Here is a 21,421-nt window from a genome sequence, read left to right on the forward strand (position 1 = left end):
ATAGTATATGCATAGCATTACAAAAACACTTATCAAGGAGTATTTCATCCATATAATTAATATAAAGCGCCAAAACTATCCCAGCGAAGGAAAATAATCTTGCTAATTACTAGTAGTTAATCTAAGAGTGGATGTTTTTTTTCAAACAGCAAACTACTTTGCAAGCAACTCTCTTGCAAAAAGATAGTAATTTGAAATAATTAAAGAATTTTCTATTTAGGCCTTTATTCTATCTCGTATTTATTCACAACAGGTTAAACTGGTTGATACATGTAGTAACTAACCTTTGTTGTGTAGTGCTACATATAACTGATGGGTAACTGTGTAAATATGAAATTTTAAATATAGTAAATCAACCTGTGTAAATTTAAATCAGTTTCGTTTCAAAGATTTAATTATTTTAAAGGTGTGATATATATGATATATCAACATGAAATCTTTTTGCGAATATATAATATATAAACAAATTGTAAATATTTCATCCAAATAAGATGTAATTCTTATGTCAATACAAATGTACCCTAACGTTGAAAATGTAAATAATGGTCTTCCGTTCTTTTAAATTTTTGTGAAAAAGAGAAAATTCAAAGTAAACTTAAGAATATAAACCTGACCTGGTTGTTATGTCTTTTTACTTTCAACATTCGCCTAATGACTTTGAAGAAACAGTTACTACTTGCTTTGACAACCGAAGAATCTGTAAAAGACTGAAAAGGTATGAATTTATTTTCATTTAACTTTTTTATATATATTATACATATACATGTATATCTTTTTAAGGGAATATTCTTACGTATGGCGCTAGATAAAACTGAGAAGTAAATTGTATATTTCCTTTTATTTTGTAAAATATTGTTATACAAACATTTTAAATTCGTCTCATTCCGATCTTTGTTTTCAGTCAAACTTAATAGTTTAAACAGAAATTGTAACTGGGTTGAACCCCATTGATGTCCTTGTGCTTTTCTGCTCTTCGGTCGTTCTGTTATCAATTAGTCGCATTCCCTATTTCCATTATTAATTGCTGAATCACGCACTGTAGAGAGAACCAAACATGATTTACTGTTATTATCATAACTTCCAGTGACAAATATTTCAAGTATATTTGGGACGAAAACAATATGTTAGATCTGCTAGTTGACACGCTAAACGATCCGCTGGTCAAGCAGTAGTGTCAAGAGTACTGTAACTTGCAAGGCTTCGTGTTGCAGGCCGTACATTAACCTATAATGGTTTACCTTTTTTTTTAAATTATATTGTGGATGGAGAGTTGTCTCATTGGCACTCACACCACATCTTCCTATATCTAATAACTTGCATTTAGATATATAATTATCTTAAAAGGTTTATATATTCGCAAACCATGCAAAGGAACCGATATCAAAATTCATGTGACAAATAAGCATCTTTTACACAAAACAAGACCGGATCACACAACGCTTCATTAATAAGTTCGATAAATTTACAATTTTAAAAGTATCGATGTTGATTTTAGAAATCACCAGATTATTCGTTTTTTTTTGTGTATATGAAAAAGAAAAATATTCAAGGAAGAATTTATAACATTTCGTGTAATAGTATTAGAAAATCTTCGTCGTGTAATTGCGTTATGACTTTTTTTAAATCGAACAATTAGTAACCTTTTATTTTGTGGATAGTTAAGATAAGATTCGACAAGATTATGTTTTTCCAAAAAATTGCAGAATTGGATAATTTCTTTGGTATAAAAGTATAGTAGAATATATTTCAACTTCAAGTTTTTAGGGAGCAATCATATAACTTCAAGGAGGAGTTATGTTTTTGTGTCGGAGTTTTTTCGCCGAAAGCGCGATCATCAATATTGATCACTATAAGGTATAGGGATAATCTGGATTTTGCTTTTTTTTTCTTCAGAAAACCGGGGATCAAAATCTTTTTTTATATTTTTCGGGTTAAATGGTCGTTCCCTTATACAAATTAGATGTGATATAATTGGCCTTAAATAGTCGGTCCGTCCGTAACAAATTGTCCGCTGTATATCTAGAGAACCTTTATAATTTCATGCTTTGTACTTTACATGTATATTGACCAATACAAGAGGGTGTATCGTAGTGTTTGTACAACTTCCTATGTCAAAGTTCAAGGTCTAAAACTATGGGTTTTCAGTTGACAACTCCATGTCGTATGATAAATATCGTGTCCGCTCTATATCTTTGGAACCGTTAAGATTTCAAAGTTTATACTTGACATGTATTTTATCCAGAACCAGATTGAATATCCTAATACATGTATGACTTCCTAGATCAAAGGTCAAGGTCACACACTCGGGTTCCAGCTGACAAACCCATGTCCTCTGATACAAATTATGTCCGCTCTATATCTTGGTCAACATACATGTAGTAGCAAAAATGTACCTCGGGTCAATTTTATCGGAGAGATTTGGATTTTTATTTTTAAATAATTCCTTTATTAGTGAACTACATGTAGTATGTCATAAATTAGAAATACAAAGTATCAAACCATGAAACTGACAAAGGATATTAAAAAGACAAAGAACAGTTACCAAACACTAAATGAAAAAAAATGTATCTTTGTTTGTCTTTCCATCTTTCTCCTTCTTTTTTTCCTTTATCATTTTCGTTTCAATTTCTGAGTTAGGGTTCAAAGTTTGGTACATTCTGTCTCTATTTTATACAAGTAAACTCCTTTTTTTTGAAATTTCAGGTAAGCTGCAAACATGGCGTTACCAGTAAATAAACATGACAATGACAATTTCTTTAAGACAGAAATTTCCCATTCCTCGACAGATCAAAATAATGTCAATACTAAATCTAAAGGGCTCCCAACGGAAAAGGAGTCTGAACAGATCAATCACCATAATCAAGATCTTCGACAGAAAACGCCAGAAAAATACAAACCGGAAATAGGGTTGGTCCACATGAGGCGAACTCCAACACCATCTGAGGGAACCAGAAAGCCGCCATTGAATGAGCAACCAGATGGACATTTCTTCAAATTTATGAACATGCGCAAAATTGCTAAACAAGTTCGAAAAGTGCAAATCAATCGACAGCGCCGATTAGATTATACCGGAAATGAAACTATAGAACATAAAGTAAGAAAATTTAAGCCGGAAGATATAGAACCGATCATTTACGGATTCCTTAAAGACAATTTAGAATTTTGTACGTACGATTCTGAAGAATGTAAACATCTTTCTATGGAACTAAGTGAAGAACTAAAAGATGTTGTTAAAGCTATGAAGTTCCCGCGTTACAAATTCGTCACCATGGTTACAATAGGACAGAAGAATAAACAATGTGTAAGCATTGGAAGCCGGTCAATTTGGGATAAAGATATGGATACATACGCAAGTGTACATTACTCAAACGAATCAATATTTGCAGTTGCAATTGTTTTTGCAACATTTTTTGAATGATTAGTTATATCATATGTATACATTTATTTAGAGCGTTTCACTATTATATCTTTTTGTATTGTATGTTTTCTCATATTTTATGCCATCATGTCCTTTGTCAGTTTGCTATATTTTTCTGTTTGAACGGCCGGGTTGAAGTCACTTTAACCGTTCTAGAGATGTGTCCTTTTACAAACAAAAAAAACTGATGAATATTTTTGTTTCTGTTTCTTTAGTGTGCCTCAACTGAAACTTATACACAATGCTTAATACCACAAACTATAGATTAAGTTTGAATTTTGCTCAAGAGTTATTCTTCTTTACAAATAGAAAAAAGGCTAAATTTTCCGTTTCCGTTCTCTAACTTAATATAAAAAAGAAGATGTGGTATGATTGCCAATGAGACAAATATCCACAACAGAAGTTTGCATAAACCAAATTTTATGAAACTTATACACAATACTAGATACCACAAAATTCAGATCAAGTACTTTTGGTAGGATCACTTTTTCTGTACAAATAAAAAAGAAGATGCGATATGATTGCCAATGAGACAACTATCCACAACAGAAGCTTGCATAAACCAAATTTTATGAAACTTATACACAATACTAGATACCACAAAATTCAGATCAAGTACTTTTGGTAGGATCACTTTTTCTGTACAAATAAAAAAGAAGATGCGATATGATTGCCAATGAGACAACTCTCCACAAGAGACTAACATGACACAGAAATTAACAACCATTATAGTTCGCCGTACGGCCACCAACATTGAGCAGAGCACATACCGCATAGTCAGCTATAAAAGGCCCCGAAATGACAATGTAAAACATTTCAAAGAGAAAACTAACGGCCTTATTTCGTAAGATAAATTCGTTACACGGTGTGCTTCGCTCTCACTCCATTATGGAATTTACTGACCCCATGTATATCGTATTAGGTCACTATCACACCATGTAACTAATAACTATCTGCATTTTTACATAATTTAACGGTATAAATTATATATATATTAGACGATATTTTCTTATAAATTTCCTTCCTTTACTTGATTAAAAAATGAATATAAGATTAATTTAAAAGTTTAAACATGAGGTGTGTGAAAACCTTTTAAAGCATACCAAAATCCTACTACATTTTGTATTTTTGTTTATCATTGTTAAAATTATTGCACTAGTAAACGGCAATGAGAAATAATGTATGTTATGACATCTTATTAAGATAAGTTAATAATACCTTCGAGGTAGTTTGATATTTATCATAAGATACTCCTAAGAATGTCCTTTAATTTGATCTAATAAAATATCTTAATGAGACAAATCTTACGACGACACAATCGGAAATCGACAGAATATAAAGGCGGATAGTTTGGGGTAGGTGAAGCCGCTGCATATTCATTTGAATTTCTATCCTGAATAATATCATTATTTTGATACAATCAAATTTACATTAGCATCCTCTGCTTTCATATAACTATTTGATGTCTAAATATAATATATAAAAATAATATTATAGTTTTTTTTATCGATTCTAGGTCAAATGCATTGATTTTCATAATATTTAGTTTGCAATAAACACAACATATACTTTCATTTATTGGGTTTCTTTTTATTTTAATTATACTGAGTGCCAATGAAAACGCAACACTTGGTTTTTCAAAAACAAAATTTATACTAGAAATGATAATCTTTAAAAATAAACTAATCTTGAAAATTAGCTATTCTAACAATAGATCGATATCAAACAAAAACTGTTTCCTTGTCATCTTTCGTGAGCAATAAGTAAACGAAACATCCTATGTCGAATCATCAACTCACAGTCCTAGCACAAAATGTTACAGCCCCGTGGTGCAGTGCAATCCCCACAGCGCCGTGGAGTTGATTATTCCACTTGTCCCGCCAAGCAAACTCAAACTGACTTTATGATATTGGTGATGGTTTTCATCGTCTAAACCATGTTAAATCTGATGCAAAATTTGCTCGATTGAACCATAATCCGGCGAAAAGAAGGACTTTTGAACATGGCGCGTGCCAAATGTCTATTTAACCAAAACTGATGTTTTTTTAGTACATAAAGAACGATTTTTGGTCTACAAAATTCGATGTTCACGCCAGATGGCCGATTAGATGTCACTAAGGAAAGACTGTGATGCTCTATAACAATTTCTGCGCAAATGGTGCTTTACTGAAATTGCTCAAAAGGTTCTACCGTGACCACAGAGCCGTGGTGTAGTGGTTAGTGCATCGGACTACTAACACAAAGGTTCCTGGTTCGATTCCCGTTCGGGATGAAAATTTCAGGCACTAAATTTTCGGCTCTCCCTTGACACCATTTGCGAGTATGTTATTAAGGAAACGATGATAGTCCGTCGGAAGGGGACGATAAATGGTTGACCCGTGTTAAGAGAGAGCCATATCTCTTGCACGTTAAAGACACCATTGTAGATTTCGAAAAAGAGTAGGCTAATGCCGCTACAAGGCAGCACTCGCACCCGCAAAGTGGAAAGGGATTAATATAAGTTGCAAAACTTGTTTCCCAATCCACTCTAAATAAATATGTTTAACTTAAACTACCGTGACCACCATTGAACTCTCGTGACCTTTGAACAGCCATCAGAGTCGATGTCGGATATGTTAAAGACCAAATGTATCGATCTTGCTGAGCGTTTCTTGCTTTTTGTATCCCGGAATTTGGTTTATCATTAAATGATTCATTTTGATTGAATTTGTGGATGATTTGGGTGATTGTAGAGGCTACAAATTCAATCTTCTCGTAATTGTATACTGTAAAAGGCCCAAAACTGCATGTCGCTGGTTGTCAGAAAGTCCTGGCATTTACTCAGATGATTATTGCTGTTTGTTAACAATAAGGGCGGGAAAATTCATGACATTAGCCAACTTGAAGCTTTAAATGGATGTCTACGAGAAAACCATGCAAAATCAAAAAAAAATTATGAAAGGGGTTGTGGAGTTTTCGGCTGATTTTGGGTTCTTAGTAAAGTATTAAGTACATCTAATAGTTCTATGTATAAAAATTGACAATTTATTTCAAAATATGTGAATACAGGGCAATTCTATTAAAGTACCAAATTTGCTGAAAAATGTTGTTGAAAATGGACATTTTTGGTTTTTTTTTATTGAATAGTTCAAAGTATTATATGACAAAAAAAAACAGTTTTACCTTAAAATTCAGACTTTCTACTAAAATAAACTGTAATTTTGATCTTATTTCAACCTTTATTTTTGTTTTTATTTTTATTGACATAAATGTGTTTTTCTAGAATTTGAATCCAGCCTGTACTGAAAATGTCCATAAAACCTCAAAAGTCACTCAAATTGAAACAATATTTTGTTAAACGTTATGGTTCACTACAAACTACTATTCCTTAACGGGATTTTCGTTGCAAATTGATATAAGCTTATTCAAATAAATGATGAAAAACTGAAAAATATACCTAAAATTATCTCCCTTTGTAAAACTCTTCACAATAAAAGGTAGATTTATTGTCAATAACAGAAGGAGGGAAATCAACAAATGTGCAAAAGGATAGAAAATAATGGTATTTTTGATGAACATAGTGTGGCCAAAAACTTATTTTCATCGAAAGAGAACAAAAACATAGTAAACCATGTGGCCAAGACTTTCCAACTGCCATTTGGATAAGTCTGATCCTGATCAGATAGTCTAGACATGACATGAGGCTAGACTCACTATCATGTCTAGGTTTCAGACTCACATAACATAATTTTAAATGCATATGCTGCAAACATGGACAGGAGTTGGATTGCAGTGGACAAGAAGACAAAATGAGTTGCTGCCATCCTTTCATGACCCTTGCAAATCTAGCAATGAAAATTCGTAGGCAAAACTTTCAGTTTCATTTGGTTCTGGTAAGTTTGTTATTTATTTCTTTTGGTTAGAAAAATCAATTTGACACCATACAAAGACCTACTTTAGAAACATCACATCAACTCATAAATATAGGAAGAAGAGCATTGACCATTTGTCTTTGGGAGAAAAAGGGGGGGGGGTGTATTTACATAATTTTCTGGAAGCAAACACTGATTTAATTTTCATTGACATACATTTATAATGATTTAGAATTCTTCTGAAATTTATAATAATCATGATAAAAGATATTCGATTACAAAGTTCGCCCTGAGTTTGTTTTCAAAATTGTCAATAAGAGTCCGTTGACTCAGGTTATTTTCTCCTAATTCAAAATTGATGGTTGCTTCAAATCCCTGTTTTTAAATATAACCCATTGAAATAGTAATCATTCAGTAGATAGATATAGGAAGATGTGGTATGAGTGCCTACGTGTATTCATCCAAATAACAATTTATAAAAGTAAACCATTATAGGTCAATGTACGGCCTTCAATACAGAGCCTTGCCTCACACGGAACAACAAGCTATAAAAATGATAAAGGACCCCAAAATTACTAGTGTAAAACCCTTTGAACAGGAAAACCAATGGTCTAAAAAGGAATAACAAGAAACACGTAAAAATTAATGTACATAAACATAACGAAACTACTGTACATTTAGGCCAACTAAAAAGTATGTGTGTTAACCGCACTACCCTTACCTACCATTATTTTTATCCCTTACCTAAAGATTTTTGTAAGGTTAGGTTTTGATAAAACACTGTTCAAGTCACAATATAGCTGCGGTATCGTAGCTCTTTAGGTCCTTTTGTTATTTTTTGACTTTTTGCGGACCATATAGATCTATGGTCAGCAAAAAGTCAAAAAATAACAAAAGGACCTAAAGAGCTACGATACCGCAGCTAGTCACAATATAGCTCCCGAAGAGTTGTGAATTTCCTGTCTTTATTCATTCCTTTACCGATACTACATTGTACAATGCAACTAGATTGATTCAATATATGGTTCTCAAACTCAAAAACATGTTTTATAGACTATGAGCTTGTTTTTTTCTCTCTAAATATTTGTTACTGTGAATCTTTTTCTTTATATTTCCGAAGTGAAGGTCATGTATCTCAGTTATAAACATGGGAAAAGAACTTGTACATGTAATTACTTCTATCAGTTAATAAAATAGAATCAGAATAGAATATGCTTACAAACTAATCCAAATTAAAGGGCACAGAACAGGCAACATGAGATTATAACATTACAGATTACTCAGATAAAACAAATTCTAAATGACAATACTGAAGAAATGAATTACTTGATAGTGTGATTGATATCGTAGCATTTATGACATTTACACAGATTAATTATCATATCTACCAAACTTTTTTTTTCAATGATCCAATGCATTATTTTATAAAGCCAACTCAATTTACAATGTACATATACATGTAGATGTAACTCACTGTACTGATCATGCAAATGCACAAATATACAATATTTTATTTCTTATCAACAGGTTAATGTTGAAGATGGAAAAGCACAAAAAAAATATAAAAATGAAAGCAGATACATGTATGATAGGAGATCATATAGGTAAATATATGATATAATTGATAAAAAAATGAATCAAACAAGTCATAACAAGAGACTACTAAATAGACAGCAAATATGACCTGTGTTATGGCATTATTTGTGAAATATAATCATATATAGAAATTGGAAATTGACCAGTTACATTTATTATTGTAAAAACATGATAAATGTTCAGAAATTAGATTAATCCTTCAATTTTAAAAGTTGAATCTGGTAAACAAAAAGTAAAAATAACACACAGAACACTCAAATTCTTATTTTATGATCAATTAAGGCATGTAAGGGCCATATCAGTACAATTTACTCAACAAAATTTTCATTACTCATCATATTGAAATTGTTTTCTTTATTAGAATTAAACCTAGAAAAAAATATATATGTTCTTGTCAGCTTGACAGATCCTCATTGATAATATACATGCATACATTTGTATATTGTAAACTTGAAGACTACATTTGCATTTTTCATTTTTGAAAAAGCACTTTAAGCATTATTACAGCTATTTTCCTACTGCATGTAGAGTAAAACTTTGGAAGGTTTGCTTGCTCCGTTGTATATATATTAATTCAAGCTTTGTAATTAATGTTGATATCTTCTTGTAGAGTACTTTTAAATTTGATTAGACGTTATGCCAATTGTAATTGTACAATATACAAACAAACCATGCAAGCTAACCAAAGTCTTAGATTTACATGCCTTTGGAATTTAGCTGTAAAATTAATTATATATTTGTTTTCAATGCTTATTGTTTTACAAATTTCAAATGTTTTGGCTTGTTTTTAAATGATCCATATCAGCTATAGGGTCAAAAGCGTCTAAAGTTAAACTTTAAGTATGTTTTACTTGTGTCTGATGCTTTTTTGCTTTGAGCAAATAAAATATGTTTAAATCTAAATAAAGTTAAACTTGATTTGGTAAAAGAATGGAATAATTGGTGTTCTTTGATATTATGCAAAATTAAACAGTGCATTGTAGTCATATTTTTCTAATTTCGGGCATGTCTTAAAAGCTTTAAATTGAACCACATCAAGGTATAAGGGATTCAGAACTAAACTTAGTTTGATTTTTTTGTCGAGCCTGCACCTTTTGTTGCAGAAAGCTTGACATAGGGAAAGTGATCCGTCGTCAGCGTTAGCTAACTTCTTAAAAGCTTTATATTTTAGAAGGTAGAAGACCTGGATGCTTCATACTTTGTATATAAATGCCTCATGTTACGAACTTTCCATCGGTCACATGTCCAATGTCCTTGACCTCATTTTCATGGTTCAGAGACCACTTGAAAAAAAAGTTAAGAATTTTTGTAATGTTTACTTCTCTCTTATCATAAGTAATTGGATAACTATATTTGGTATGTGCGTACCTTGCAAGGTACTCATGCCCATCATACAGTTTTCACTTGACCTCAACCTCATTTCATGGTCAGTGAACAAGGTTAAGTTTTGGTGGTCAAGTCCATATCTGAGATACTATAAGCAATAGGGCTAGTATATTCAGTGTATGGAAGGACTGTAAGGTGTATATGTCCAACTGGCAGGTGTCATCTGACCTTGACCTTATTTTCATGGTTTAGTGGTTATAGTTAAGTTTTTGTGTTTTGGTCTGTTTTTCTTATACTATATGCAATAGGTCTACTATATTTGTTGTATGGAATGATTGTAAGGTGTACATGTCTAGCTGACAGGTGTCATCTGACCTTGACCTCATTTTTATGATTCAGTGGTCAAAGTTAAGTTTGTGAGTTATGGTCTATTTTGGCTAATACTTTATGCATTAGTCAACTATATTTGGTATACAAACACCACCAACCTCATTAAGGTGCAATCTCTGCGTTGTAATAGAATGTACTTGAGCTGTTTAAATCTCATTGTTGAAGGTTGTACAGGGGACTTACATTCATTTCATTTGATCTTTTGTGGATATTTGTCTCATTTGTAATCAATACTCATCTCCCTATTTTTGTGTTTTCATAATGTCATTAATTAAATACAAGATGAAATCTGCAAATTTAACTTCATTAAAATTAAGTTTGCTGCAGCTTTTTAGCTAGTTTACTTTATTTCTTATTCTATGTACTGGAATGTCAGAGTTGTGATAATCGAAACACATTTACACTAATATAAGACCAACATGACCAAGTTAATAATTAATTTCTTTTTTAGGAAATTTCAATCATTTAATGGATAACAATTGTTTTCTTATTTTTTTCTACAGACATTTGGTGATCCAAAAATAACTGGAGTTCATGAAACAAGACTGATTGCTGGGACACATTTTTGTTGATAAACATGTTAATGATGAAGAAACACTTGGATAGTATTACGGATACTTGAATAAGGCTCTGATCTGTCTTTGATTTTTCCTGTTGGTGTTAAAAAATTGCAAGCTCAAATAAAAATAAATTGAAATGGAACTCATGGATATGCTTTGAAAAAAGAAATAAACAGCAATGTGAATCTCGCCGAAGTCTTACCAACAACCAAGTCAACACACAGTTGCAACACAAATGAGAAGAGAGAGACATTTGCAAGGACTTAGAGTGTTCTCACTGTCTCACCATTAGAATGGCTTTCTCATCAGCAAAGAAGAAGTCTAAAAATTACTTCTGCATTAAAAGGTCATCAATATTGAAGACAATCAAGAAGATTACGGTTGTACTTGGCCATTTGATAAACATTATAAAATTTTCATTTGTCAGAAATTGTTACTTAGATTGACTAACTAGTTTTATTGATTGAATTGTTAGTAAATTACCTTTCGTAGTTCATGTAGTTACATGTATGTAAATCTTTATCAGATAGTATGGAAATAATTTAATACGTCCCTAAATTCCATACCTAATGCAACAATTGTCTTGTGCTGCTAAGTCAATTTGAATTAACTTTTATGTATGTTTATAGTAATCTTATTCTTGCATTTAAGCATCATTTTGTGTTATTGTATCATCTACATTGATTGTTAAATATAATACTAATGCTATAAATAAAATAACATTTCTGATCATTTAAACAGATTGAAATATTTATAAATGTATCAATGCTAAAATGAATTCAGACATTTTTCGAGGAGAATTTAAGACAGTACTACAACAAAAGCAAACGAATAGTATATGCTCAACTGCAATATTAACTTTCTCACCAGATAACCTAATAGAGATATATTTGTATTTTATTAAATTGATGAAGCGTATGTTAGTTTAAATAAATATGTACATGCAATTTTAAGGTTTTTAAAAAACGACATTTTTATTGGATTATCTCCCTTTGTACAATAGAAATTCAGATTTTATCATCACTGTCTCAGGTACTCATGATCAAAATGACTTATATTGTTACCAGCATGCAAGTAAAAGGTTGCAACTGTCTTATCTTTGTTTACCTGTAGAACACATATTCTGAATGTCAATACTTAAGATTTTTCAATATGATGAACTTGACATTAAATTTCATATCATTTTTGAGTAACCAGAATAAAACTTTAGTAATTAGCAAGCTGCAATAACCAAAATAGGATTACTTGAAAGAAATGAAAGGATTTTACTCTTTAAAGTAATAAGGACAAGTGTACTGAAGGAATTTGGAATAAAAAAAATACCAAAAAAAATTTGTCTTTGGCAGCTCCCCCCGTTTTTAAGCCTGATGCTTACTATTGTTTGTGACACAAAAATCCATTTCACTTTGAATTTTCTATTTGAATTACCTATTTTGCATAATACAATCAGTATAATTCAAGTATTTATTTTTGAATGCTTGGTTTAATTGAAATATGAGACTTTCCTCAATTTATTGCGAAAATACCCAAAAAAAAGGGGGGAGGCCATCTAAATGATCAATAAAATCTATAAAATTAATTTGCAACCGAAATCCCTTCAAAATATTTTGAACCAAAGAAAATGCAATGTATGTCTGAAATTTAGGGTAAATTAAAGCGACTTTTGGGCTGTAGTGTCTATTTTAGTGTAATTTGATGAAAAGGCCATATTTTTTATCACTTTATGTGTTTTGCCACGCCCTTATTTTCTATATATATCATTATGTTTAATAAAATTATGTGATTTATACTTCATACACATCCTATCTGTGCTATTAAAGTATTTAAACACTCAGAAGTATTATAGTATTTATTTCTATTTGAGAAATCTATGAAATCTATGCATTTCAGTAAATGCATCTATAAATAAACTGGGAAATATCCTAAATCCCTATCGTAACCATGGTTACCAGCAGTGTAAGGGCTTCAAACTTGCATGACTTTCATATAAGGTCAATCTGAACATGTTAGCAAAGTATTATCAAAATCAAACAACTTTGCATGGAGCACCATCTGCATGGTTTTCTCATAGATGTCCATTTAAATGACAAAATCGTGAAAATGGTGGGTATGTTGAAAAGCGGTGAACTCGGTGTATGACCGTTTAAAATAACCCTTACCTTGCATTTGTTCCAAAAATCACCCAACCGTAAAATTGTCGACAATTGTCTTAAAAGTCTTTTTCAACCAACTATACAAAGTTCTGATATAGATAAAATAGAAATTATAAGATTTTTTTGAAAAACAAAAGTGTTGCGTTTTCATTGGCACTCAGTATATTTATTCATTTAAATAATTTCCATATTTCTAATGTACTTGAGGAGTCTGTTTATAGATTATGTCAGGTAAAAACAAACGGTGAACTTAGTCTATGCCAACATTTAAAAATTTAAAGTTTGAAATATTTATTATTAATAATACAAAGTAGTAACTATGTTGACATATATTTGATGTCTATGCAAATATTCAAAGTTGTATATAAACATCACTTTATTATTAAAACAAAATTCAGTCTGTTTAATATTCAAATGTATTGGAATAAGCGTTGAATAAAATTTGATTTAACACTTTGATAACTAGCCATAGTCCCTTTCTTCTTTTAGCAATAAGTGATAAGGTACACTCATATTGTCATGCATTTTTACCGATTTGTCAATTATTGAAACGAAAGGAGTAATATCTGTATTTATATACTACAATTTCATATACTTAACATACATGTATATGTAAACAGAAAGCATAACTTTTAACACTGTGCAGGACAAATTTGCAATTCCTGAAGTAGCAAATCTGACTTTGTCGGTTTACAAGATATCAAAAATATTTTTTGCTCAAGTGATAGATAATAACAGATTATTACATGGCATTTTTCATATCGCATGTATTATCAGCCCTATGTTCAATATCAGCCCAAGAGCCGCATGGCTCTTGTGCTGATATTGACCGAGGGATGATAATACATGCGATATGAAAAATGACATGTTATGATCTTTTTATCATATGCTTCAACAATGGAGAAAAATCAGAGATTCATATATAGATCCTTTTATGTGGTTCCCAAATAGAAGTTTAAAGATTAAAAAGTTCGCAGATTTCGGACCCCAAATTTGGTACATTCGGTATGAAACCTTTTTTTTTATCATATGCTTCAACAGAAAAGAAAAACATTTTAATATGGACGAATTTGATTGGGGTTTTTTTTCTTCATTATTTTACAAAATATACTTTCAAGTATCCTAATGATTGTATTGAACCCTTCTTTGTAAAGGTTTTTCAATGAAAACGTAGCATTGTGGTGTATTTTCCGGAATTTGCCGAGTATTACCGGAATGCCATGCGATAACGTTACGGAAAGGCATGTGATACATGTAACACTCGAAGCATGTGATAAACTTTTCATATCAGCCCGCTAAGCACCAATTCGAAAAATATGTAATTTACGTTAACTCAATGCTATCATCATACAGTAAAAATCATATGTTATTTAGTCTAAGTATATGATAATAAAAAAAAATCCCAATGAAATGTCCCAACATGTCACCGTTATCACTGTTGTCACCACAGCTGATTAAAAGTACATTTCTCATATGAATTTTCGAAGTTCCTATGGGGGAAAGAAAACGAAAAACACGTATAAATTACATCAACAAACAACCTTAAAAGTTTATTTAATCCCTTAACTTGACGATCAGCATGGTTAAAGAAATTATTGCCAGAAGCAGTGAGTTGACACATCCGGGTATTCAAGCTATTTCCTGTCGAGCTTAAGAACTCTTACTACTACACACAATGCAGGTTGAATGTAGGACAGAAAGTCACAGGACAAAATGTCACAGACAAAAAGTCACGGACAAAAAGTCACGGACAAAAAGTCACAGGACAAAAAGTCACAATTCAGTTTTTAGAGTATTTTTCTTTAAACAAGAAAAAAATAATTTTAAAAACAAAGTATTTGTTTTTTTTCTTGAACTCCTATATATAAAGCAACTTTGTAATTAAAATTTATTCAATAAATTTCAATGATGAACAAATAATTGTTCTGAAAACAAAATGTCAAAGTGACTTTGTACTTAAAAGGCTTCATGGTGCCAAGAAATGTCCCCTTTGCGTGATTAAAATTTGATAACTTTTCATTTAACAAAGCTTATGAACAATGTCCTACACTTAAAAATGAATAAATGTTATAAAAAGAAAATATTTCAAGATCTTTCTCTTATATATTCAAACAATTGTCAAAAAAAATAATTGTGACTTTTTGTCCTGTGACTTTTTGTCCTATCAAATTTGTGACTTTATGTCCTGTGACTTTTTGTCCTGTTACTTTCTGTTCGTTTATCTGCAGGAATGTGCAGGTTTACGCACCGCAACGCTTGCTGAACAGTGTACGATCGGACGGTAATTTGGATCTTTATTAAAAAAAATATCTGTTATAATGTACATCATGTGTTCTTTGATATACCATATATTACTAAACTCATACGTGTAGTCAATTTTATATACATCCTGTTGTTTATAAAATACATTTCTGATTTTTTTGATTTTTTTTTTAAACAAAAACCGCCAGAACAGATCTGATTTTATCCCAGTATCCGTACATTTTTTGTATATGCATAATGGTACCTAAGTTATGATTTGATCCAAACAGACGGATTTTCATACAGTAACTTTATACAACAATGGGATATTGTTTTATGCATACATGTCCAGATCTAGAATGGGGTGACAATAGTGACAACGGTGACATTTCTGGACATATGGGGAAATTTCATTTCTTTTTTATAATCTATCGCTTGGGCTAACAAATATTTTTGATATCTTGTAAACCGGCAAAGTCCGATTTGCCAATTCTGGAATTGCAAATTTTTCCTGCACAGTGTTTTTTTTATCTACTAAGTCCGTCCAAGGATTTGTATCCTTGGTCCGTCACAGTACAAATGTACTTAACATTAGATACTATCAAGTCCAATTAGTTTTTACCGGGGTAGTTTAAACTCAGTGAAATATGGTCCAAACATGCATATTATCAATAATTGATCATTGAAATGCATGGGTCATAAAACCTTATGGTAATAATAAAATTATAGGTGTTGGCTATTAAATACTTAACGTCAAATCTTATCTTTATTTATATTAATTGGATGTCCCTCAACTATTCAACTTAAGTTAAAGGTTATACATTTGTTCTTCACAATAAAATGTGCGCCGGTTGTACATGTATCAACCGGATGAAGGAAAAAGTAGTTGGAATAGGAATTATGTGCTTCATTATTTGTTCACTTTTTCTGTACCGAAATGAATTCCAAGGTAACAGAAAATTAACAACACACACATAAAGTGTAAAAGAATTAATATACACAATTAATTTCATAGCACTAGTTTAGATATTTAAGGTTAAAGTTTACTAGATTTTAAATTGCTTGACATTATTTTTTCGAATTTATATATTTAAACATGCGTAAACATTTTCAAAATTTTACATATATATTACTTTTTAATCACATGTAATTAGAAAGATATCTAAAGTTTTGCTTTAGGTGTCATGGGGTATAAAATAAAAATTATAGAATTTGATCATACTTTGCCGAAAACGTAGTATATATTGTGATATGTTCAAAAATATAATACATTTTCTATAGCTACAGGTTGTGACAAAATGACAGTAGGCTTCTTCGAGTGCTAATTTATAAATAGAAACGAAAAAAAAAAAAAAAAATCAAGTTAAAAATAGAATGATACTTTTAAAAAAATTTCATATATATTTCATAAATTAAAATCTTAAAATTGTATTCTTTTAATAGTAATTCACATTAGTTGTTTGCATTCCCTATACAATTTTGCAAATTTCACCTAAGGTTCTCTCTTATTTACCATCCAAGATGGCGAAAGACACCCATACTACCTTAAGGATGTACTTTAGTCAGGTTTACAGTCAGGATTTTTTGTTAAATGTTCGGATTCTACTTTTCATTTTTCTTTCAAATAACCATGACTTAAATAGATCATGAAAGTCATCTACTAAAATTTAAGCAGATTCTAGATTACTTTTTTTTTCAAATCCAAATTTAGAACAAAATAACACCAATGCAAATATGGCGTATAAGTCCGAGTCAGCCTTTTCCTATCTTTAAAAAAAAATATCTTGGAAATGGAGCCACAATATTTCTAGCTAATTTTGTTCCTTAATTAACTCTCTTCTGATAACAGTTTCAATGTTTAATTTAAGATCTCCAAGATTACTATCAAGTTAAAGTACATCCTTAAAAGAGGGACGAAAGATACCAAAGGGACAGTCAAACTCGTAAATCTAAAACAAACTGACAACGCCATGGCTAAAAATGAAAAAGACAAACAGAAAAACAATAGTACACATGACACAACATAGAAAACTAAAGAATAAACAACACGAACCCCACCAAAAACTAGGGGTGATCTCAGGTGCTCCGGAAGGGTAAGCAGATCCTGCTCCACATGCGGCACCCGTCGTGTTGCTTATGTGATTACAAATCCGGTAAATAGTCTAATTCGGTAGGTCAAATTCATGAAAGGGAAGGGGATTGTAGTTACGACGTAAGGAACATATCCGATATTATTTGTGAAACGGTTATTCCATAATGGTCAACCAACTCGTGATGGTGTCCGTAAAATTTACGAAGGGATGATGTTAACGAAATCTGCAAAGTACTATTTTGTCTAGGGGAAGATAAATTCAACAGATGGCACGGTTAGCATGTTTTTCCCACTTTGGAACAGCTAGAATAATGTATTTTTTCTTCGTTTAAATGATCAAATTAAAAAATTTGTCAAACTACGCGTCCGTTCCAGTTTCAATGCGCATACTGCTATACACTATTAATCAATACTTTCACGCTTAATGAACATAAATAAATGAGTTATGATTTCTAACAAGACAGCTGTCCTGTAGATGTCAAAAGGTGTTGATGTCAGCAACCATTGATTACAAAAGGTCCTACAAAATCATCAAAACCCATATCATACAGAAATCTTTTATTATATGGCCCCGTCATGACAATCCAAAAAGAGAAAACCAACGACATTCTCTGTGCTATAATTTGATATGAAGCAACTAAATGTAATCAGTCTTTGGACGGGAGCATAAAGCATGTCGCAAAGTTAAATACATTTGAAAGTTATCAACCCTCTTTATTAGGTGGGATAGTGGTTTAACAGCACAACATAACACCAGATATACAAAAACAAACCGTGAAGGACTAGACTCATCTGTTTGGCACAAAACTGCATATGTTTCACCGAGGACTAAAACATCATTCAAAACACCACCAACTGATTTAGTATTAGACGTCATAAGCATTCAAAGAAACAAATGACCATTTCGTCGCTGGGCTTCCAAAATGTCGTATATGAATTTTTTTTAACTAAAATATACTTTGTATTATTAAGATAAAAACAAACAAAAAAAACCAAAAAAACACAGATGCTACTGAACTTTATTAATAAAGTTATAAAAAGGATTTATGAAAAATGTTAGTAAAGATTTTAAGAACTTTTTTCGCGCATTTTCATAAACTAAATTAAATTATTCTAAAAGACAGATTACTGAAACGTAAAGAAACAATTATTTGAAAACCCTATACCACAATGCAAATTAGTTTTTGTAAAATAATACTTCACTTTGACGCAGACGACAAATTTAACTTTTTTTTACTTCAGGAAAACCAATATTTATGTTACCGAATGGTTCTTATGCAGCAATACTTTTGGATGAGGTAAAACTTATTACAGTTTGGCCATTTTTTTTAGTCTTTATACATTTTGTAGATCACAGCGAATATGTTAAAATTTAAAATTGATTACCGTGGACATATTCTTTTTTTCAAATTATCGACGAAAGCTAGCATTTGGTCTACGAAGGCATTTGTAACCCTATTAACTGTGAGCAATGTACCAAATATAAAAAGCCGCATAAACACAAAAACGCATACTACATTGTACGACTTTGTGTTACCTTATATTTACTAACCATAGGAGAGACACTAAAAAAAGAAGCCTTGTATCACTCTATAAAAAAATATATACGTGGTAAAATTGCCAATGAGACTACTCTCCTGAAAAGAACAAGATGAAACACAAATTAACAACTATAGGTCAGTATACGCTCTTCAACAATGAGCAAAGCCCAAACCAAAGTCAGCTATAAAAGGACTTAAAATGTCAAATGATAAACAATGCACACGGGAAAACAAATTATATAGTACAGCAATAAACGGCTACCACAGAAAATATAGTCTCCTGACTTGTTACAGGCACAAACAGAAGTTGACAGGTTAAACATGTTAGCGGGTACCCAATTTTTCCCCAACTTCAGAAAGATGTTTAACAGTACAACCACTGAAGCAACATAACAACAAACTATAAAATCAGTCGAAAAAGGCTTAACTTTTCATACGAGCATAAATAGAAATACACCTTACATACACACATAGTGGACATGAGCTTTACTTTTTCACCCAACAACAAACAGACGCGAAGTTAAGATCTTAGAGTTATCGCAGTAACTGACAGCTAGTTCAAAGTCACTAACAATGAATACAAAAATCTTGCATCTAAGACTACTAGTATATTTATTGTCAACCAACAGCAAATAAAGTATCAGTAATGGATACGTTGAAACAGAAATTAATAATACACAGCAGACATATAGGTATACTGACCGACTTGAGAAACGCAACACTAGATTATTGTATTGTTATTGTTGAATGAATGTGTCACCGTCAAAAGCGATGACTGCCTGTTACAAACGCCAAAATGATTGTCAGAATGGTCAACAAATTCTGTCTCACATGATTTTGGTTCTGTTTAACACCTTCTGATTTTGCATTTGTTCAACCCATTAATTGGTTTTGGCAAGTATGCGATTGGAATTTAAGGGGATTAAAAATATTTCTTCAGTCGAATTTAAGGCGATGCAGTTGATGGGAAACATTTATGGAATGCATCTGTACGCAATGGGATTCGGCAATTTGATAAGCAGTTGACGTTGCGGCCGAAAACATGTCTGGCAATATTTATCAAAGGTACCAGGTTTATATAATTTAGTACGCCAGACGCGCGTTTCGTTTACATAAGACTCATCAGTGACGCTCATATCAAAATATTTATAAAGCCAAACAGGTTCAAAGTTGAAGAGCATTGAGGATCCAAAATTTCCCAAAAATTGTGCCAAATACGGCTAAGGGAATCTTTGCCTGGGATAAGAAAATCCTTAGTTTTTTTTTCGATAATTCAAAGTTTTGTAAACCGGAATGACGTTACGTTACCAAATTATGTTGGCGTTTCATTGTCACTACACGTTGGTCTGTTCATTGATGGCCAGCAACAAATCTTGTCTACTTGTATCGTTGTCGGAAGAACAGTAAGACGAGTTTTTGAAGTCATACAGTATGGTTGCATTCTTAAGGGCTGATTCAGTTTTTTTTAATTTCTCAGTATTGACAATATTGATATACAACATTTTTTAACTGATTTCAGTGTGGCAAAGGATTGAAAAAACTGTTTCACAAAGCAGAAAAACTGAAACAATCTTTCATGGGTCCAAAATTCGCTTTAAAAATTCGTGCGACTTCAAAAATTCGGTATGTTCAATAACCAATGGTTATTCAGATTTTGATTGTTTTGCAAAGAGAAAGAAGTGTTGTAAGCATGAAAAGCATTTGTAAGAGAATAAATTGAAACACCATTTGGTAAAACAAATCAACACAATGAGTGTTGCGTTTTTAAAGTCGTTCAGTATAACATACATTTTTCAATCCCGATGAATAACATAGAACTATTGTCATCCTCGACCTTTCTTATACTTGTCACTGGGCATTAGGCTAAACACCAATTTATTGAACATTATGGCTAAAATATAAAAATTGAATACTTGGAAATGGTACTGTTAGTGTATTTAAATTTTATCTGTCTTGTATTATAAAATTATCAAATACTTTTTGTAACAGTTAGTCCATTCTCGGTTGTGAGTGTCGATTGCCAATTATTTTTTAAAATCTTTATTTAAAAAAAATGACGAATACATAAATGACCTGATTACAATTTCATTTTACTCAGAACCCTGACGATGAGCAACACAACTCTATGCTACAGGAACGGATCACCAATTTAAAACAGTTTTGCAAATATCATCCCAATTTATATCCCAACAGAAAGCTTGTACACCAACCTCTTGTTGACGAAATATTGCGTGTAAAATGCTGTTGGATAGA

General features: G+C 31.5%; 1 protein-coding gene and 1 long non-coding RNA gene across 2 annotated transcripts; both read left to right on the forward strand.

Moving 5' to 3' along the window:
- The first annotated feature begins 651 nt into the window (after positions 1 to 651).
- On the forward strand, positions 652 to 3,467 carry LOC134681906 (dynein light chain Tctex-type protein 2B-like). Its single transcript, XM_063541540.1, has 2 exons — positions 652 to 715; positions 2,704 to 3,467. The coding sequence occupies exon 2, from the start codon at positions 2,717 to 2,719 to the stop codon at positions 3,416 to 3,418; it is 702 nt and encodes a 233-aa protein (XP_063397610.1). The 5' UTR covers positions 652 to 715; positions 2,704 to 2,716; the 3' UTR covers positions 3,419 to 3,467.
- Positions 3,468 to 16,383: 12,916 nt separating this feature from the next.
- Positions 16,384 to 21,343, forward strand: LOC134682028 (uncharacterized). Its single transcript, XR_010100763.1, has 3 exons — positions 16,384 to 16,484; positions 18,870 to 18,925; positions 21,267 to 21,343. It is a non-coding gene; the product is annotated as an uncharacterized LOC134682028 (long non-coding RNA).
- Positions 21,344 to 21,421: the final 78 nt, after the last annotated feature.

This window comes from Mytilus trossulus, chromosome 8 (assembly GCF_036588685.1).
Source record: "Mytilus trossulus isolate FHL-02 chromosome 8, PNRI_Mtr1.1.1.hap1, whole genome shotgun sequence".
In the NCBI taxonomy this organism is placed as follows: Eukaryota; Metazoa; Mollusca; class Bivalvia; order Mytilida; family Mytilidae; genus Mytilus; species Mytilus trossulus.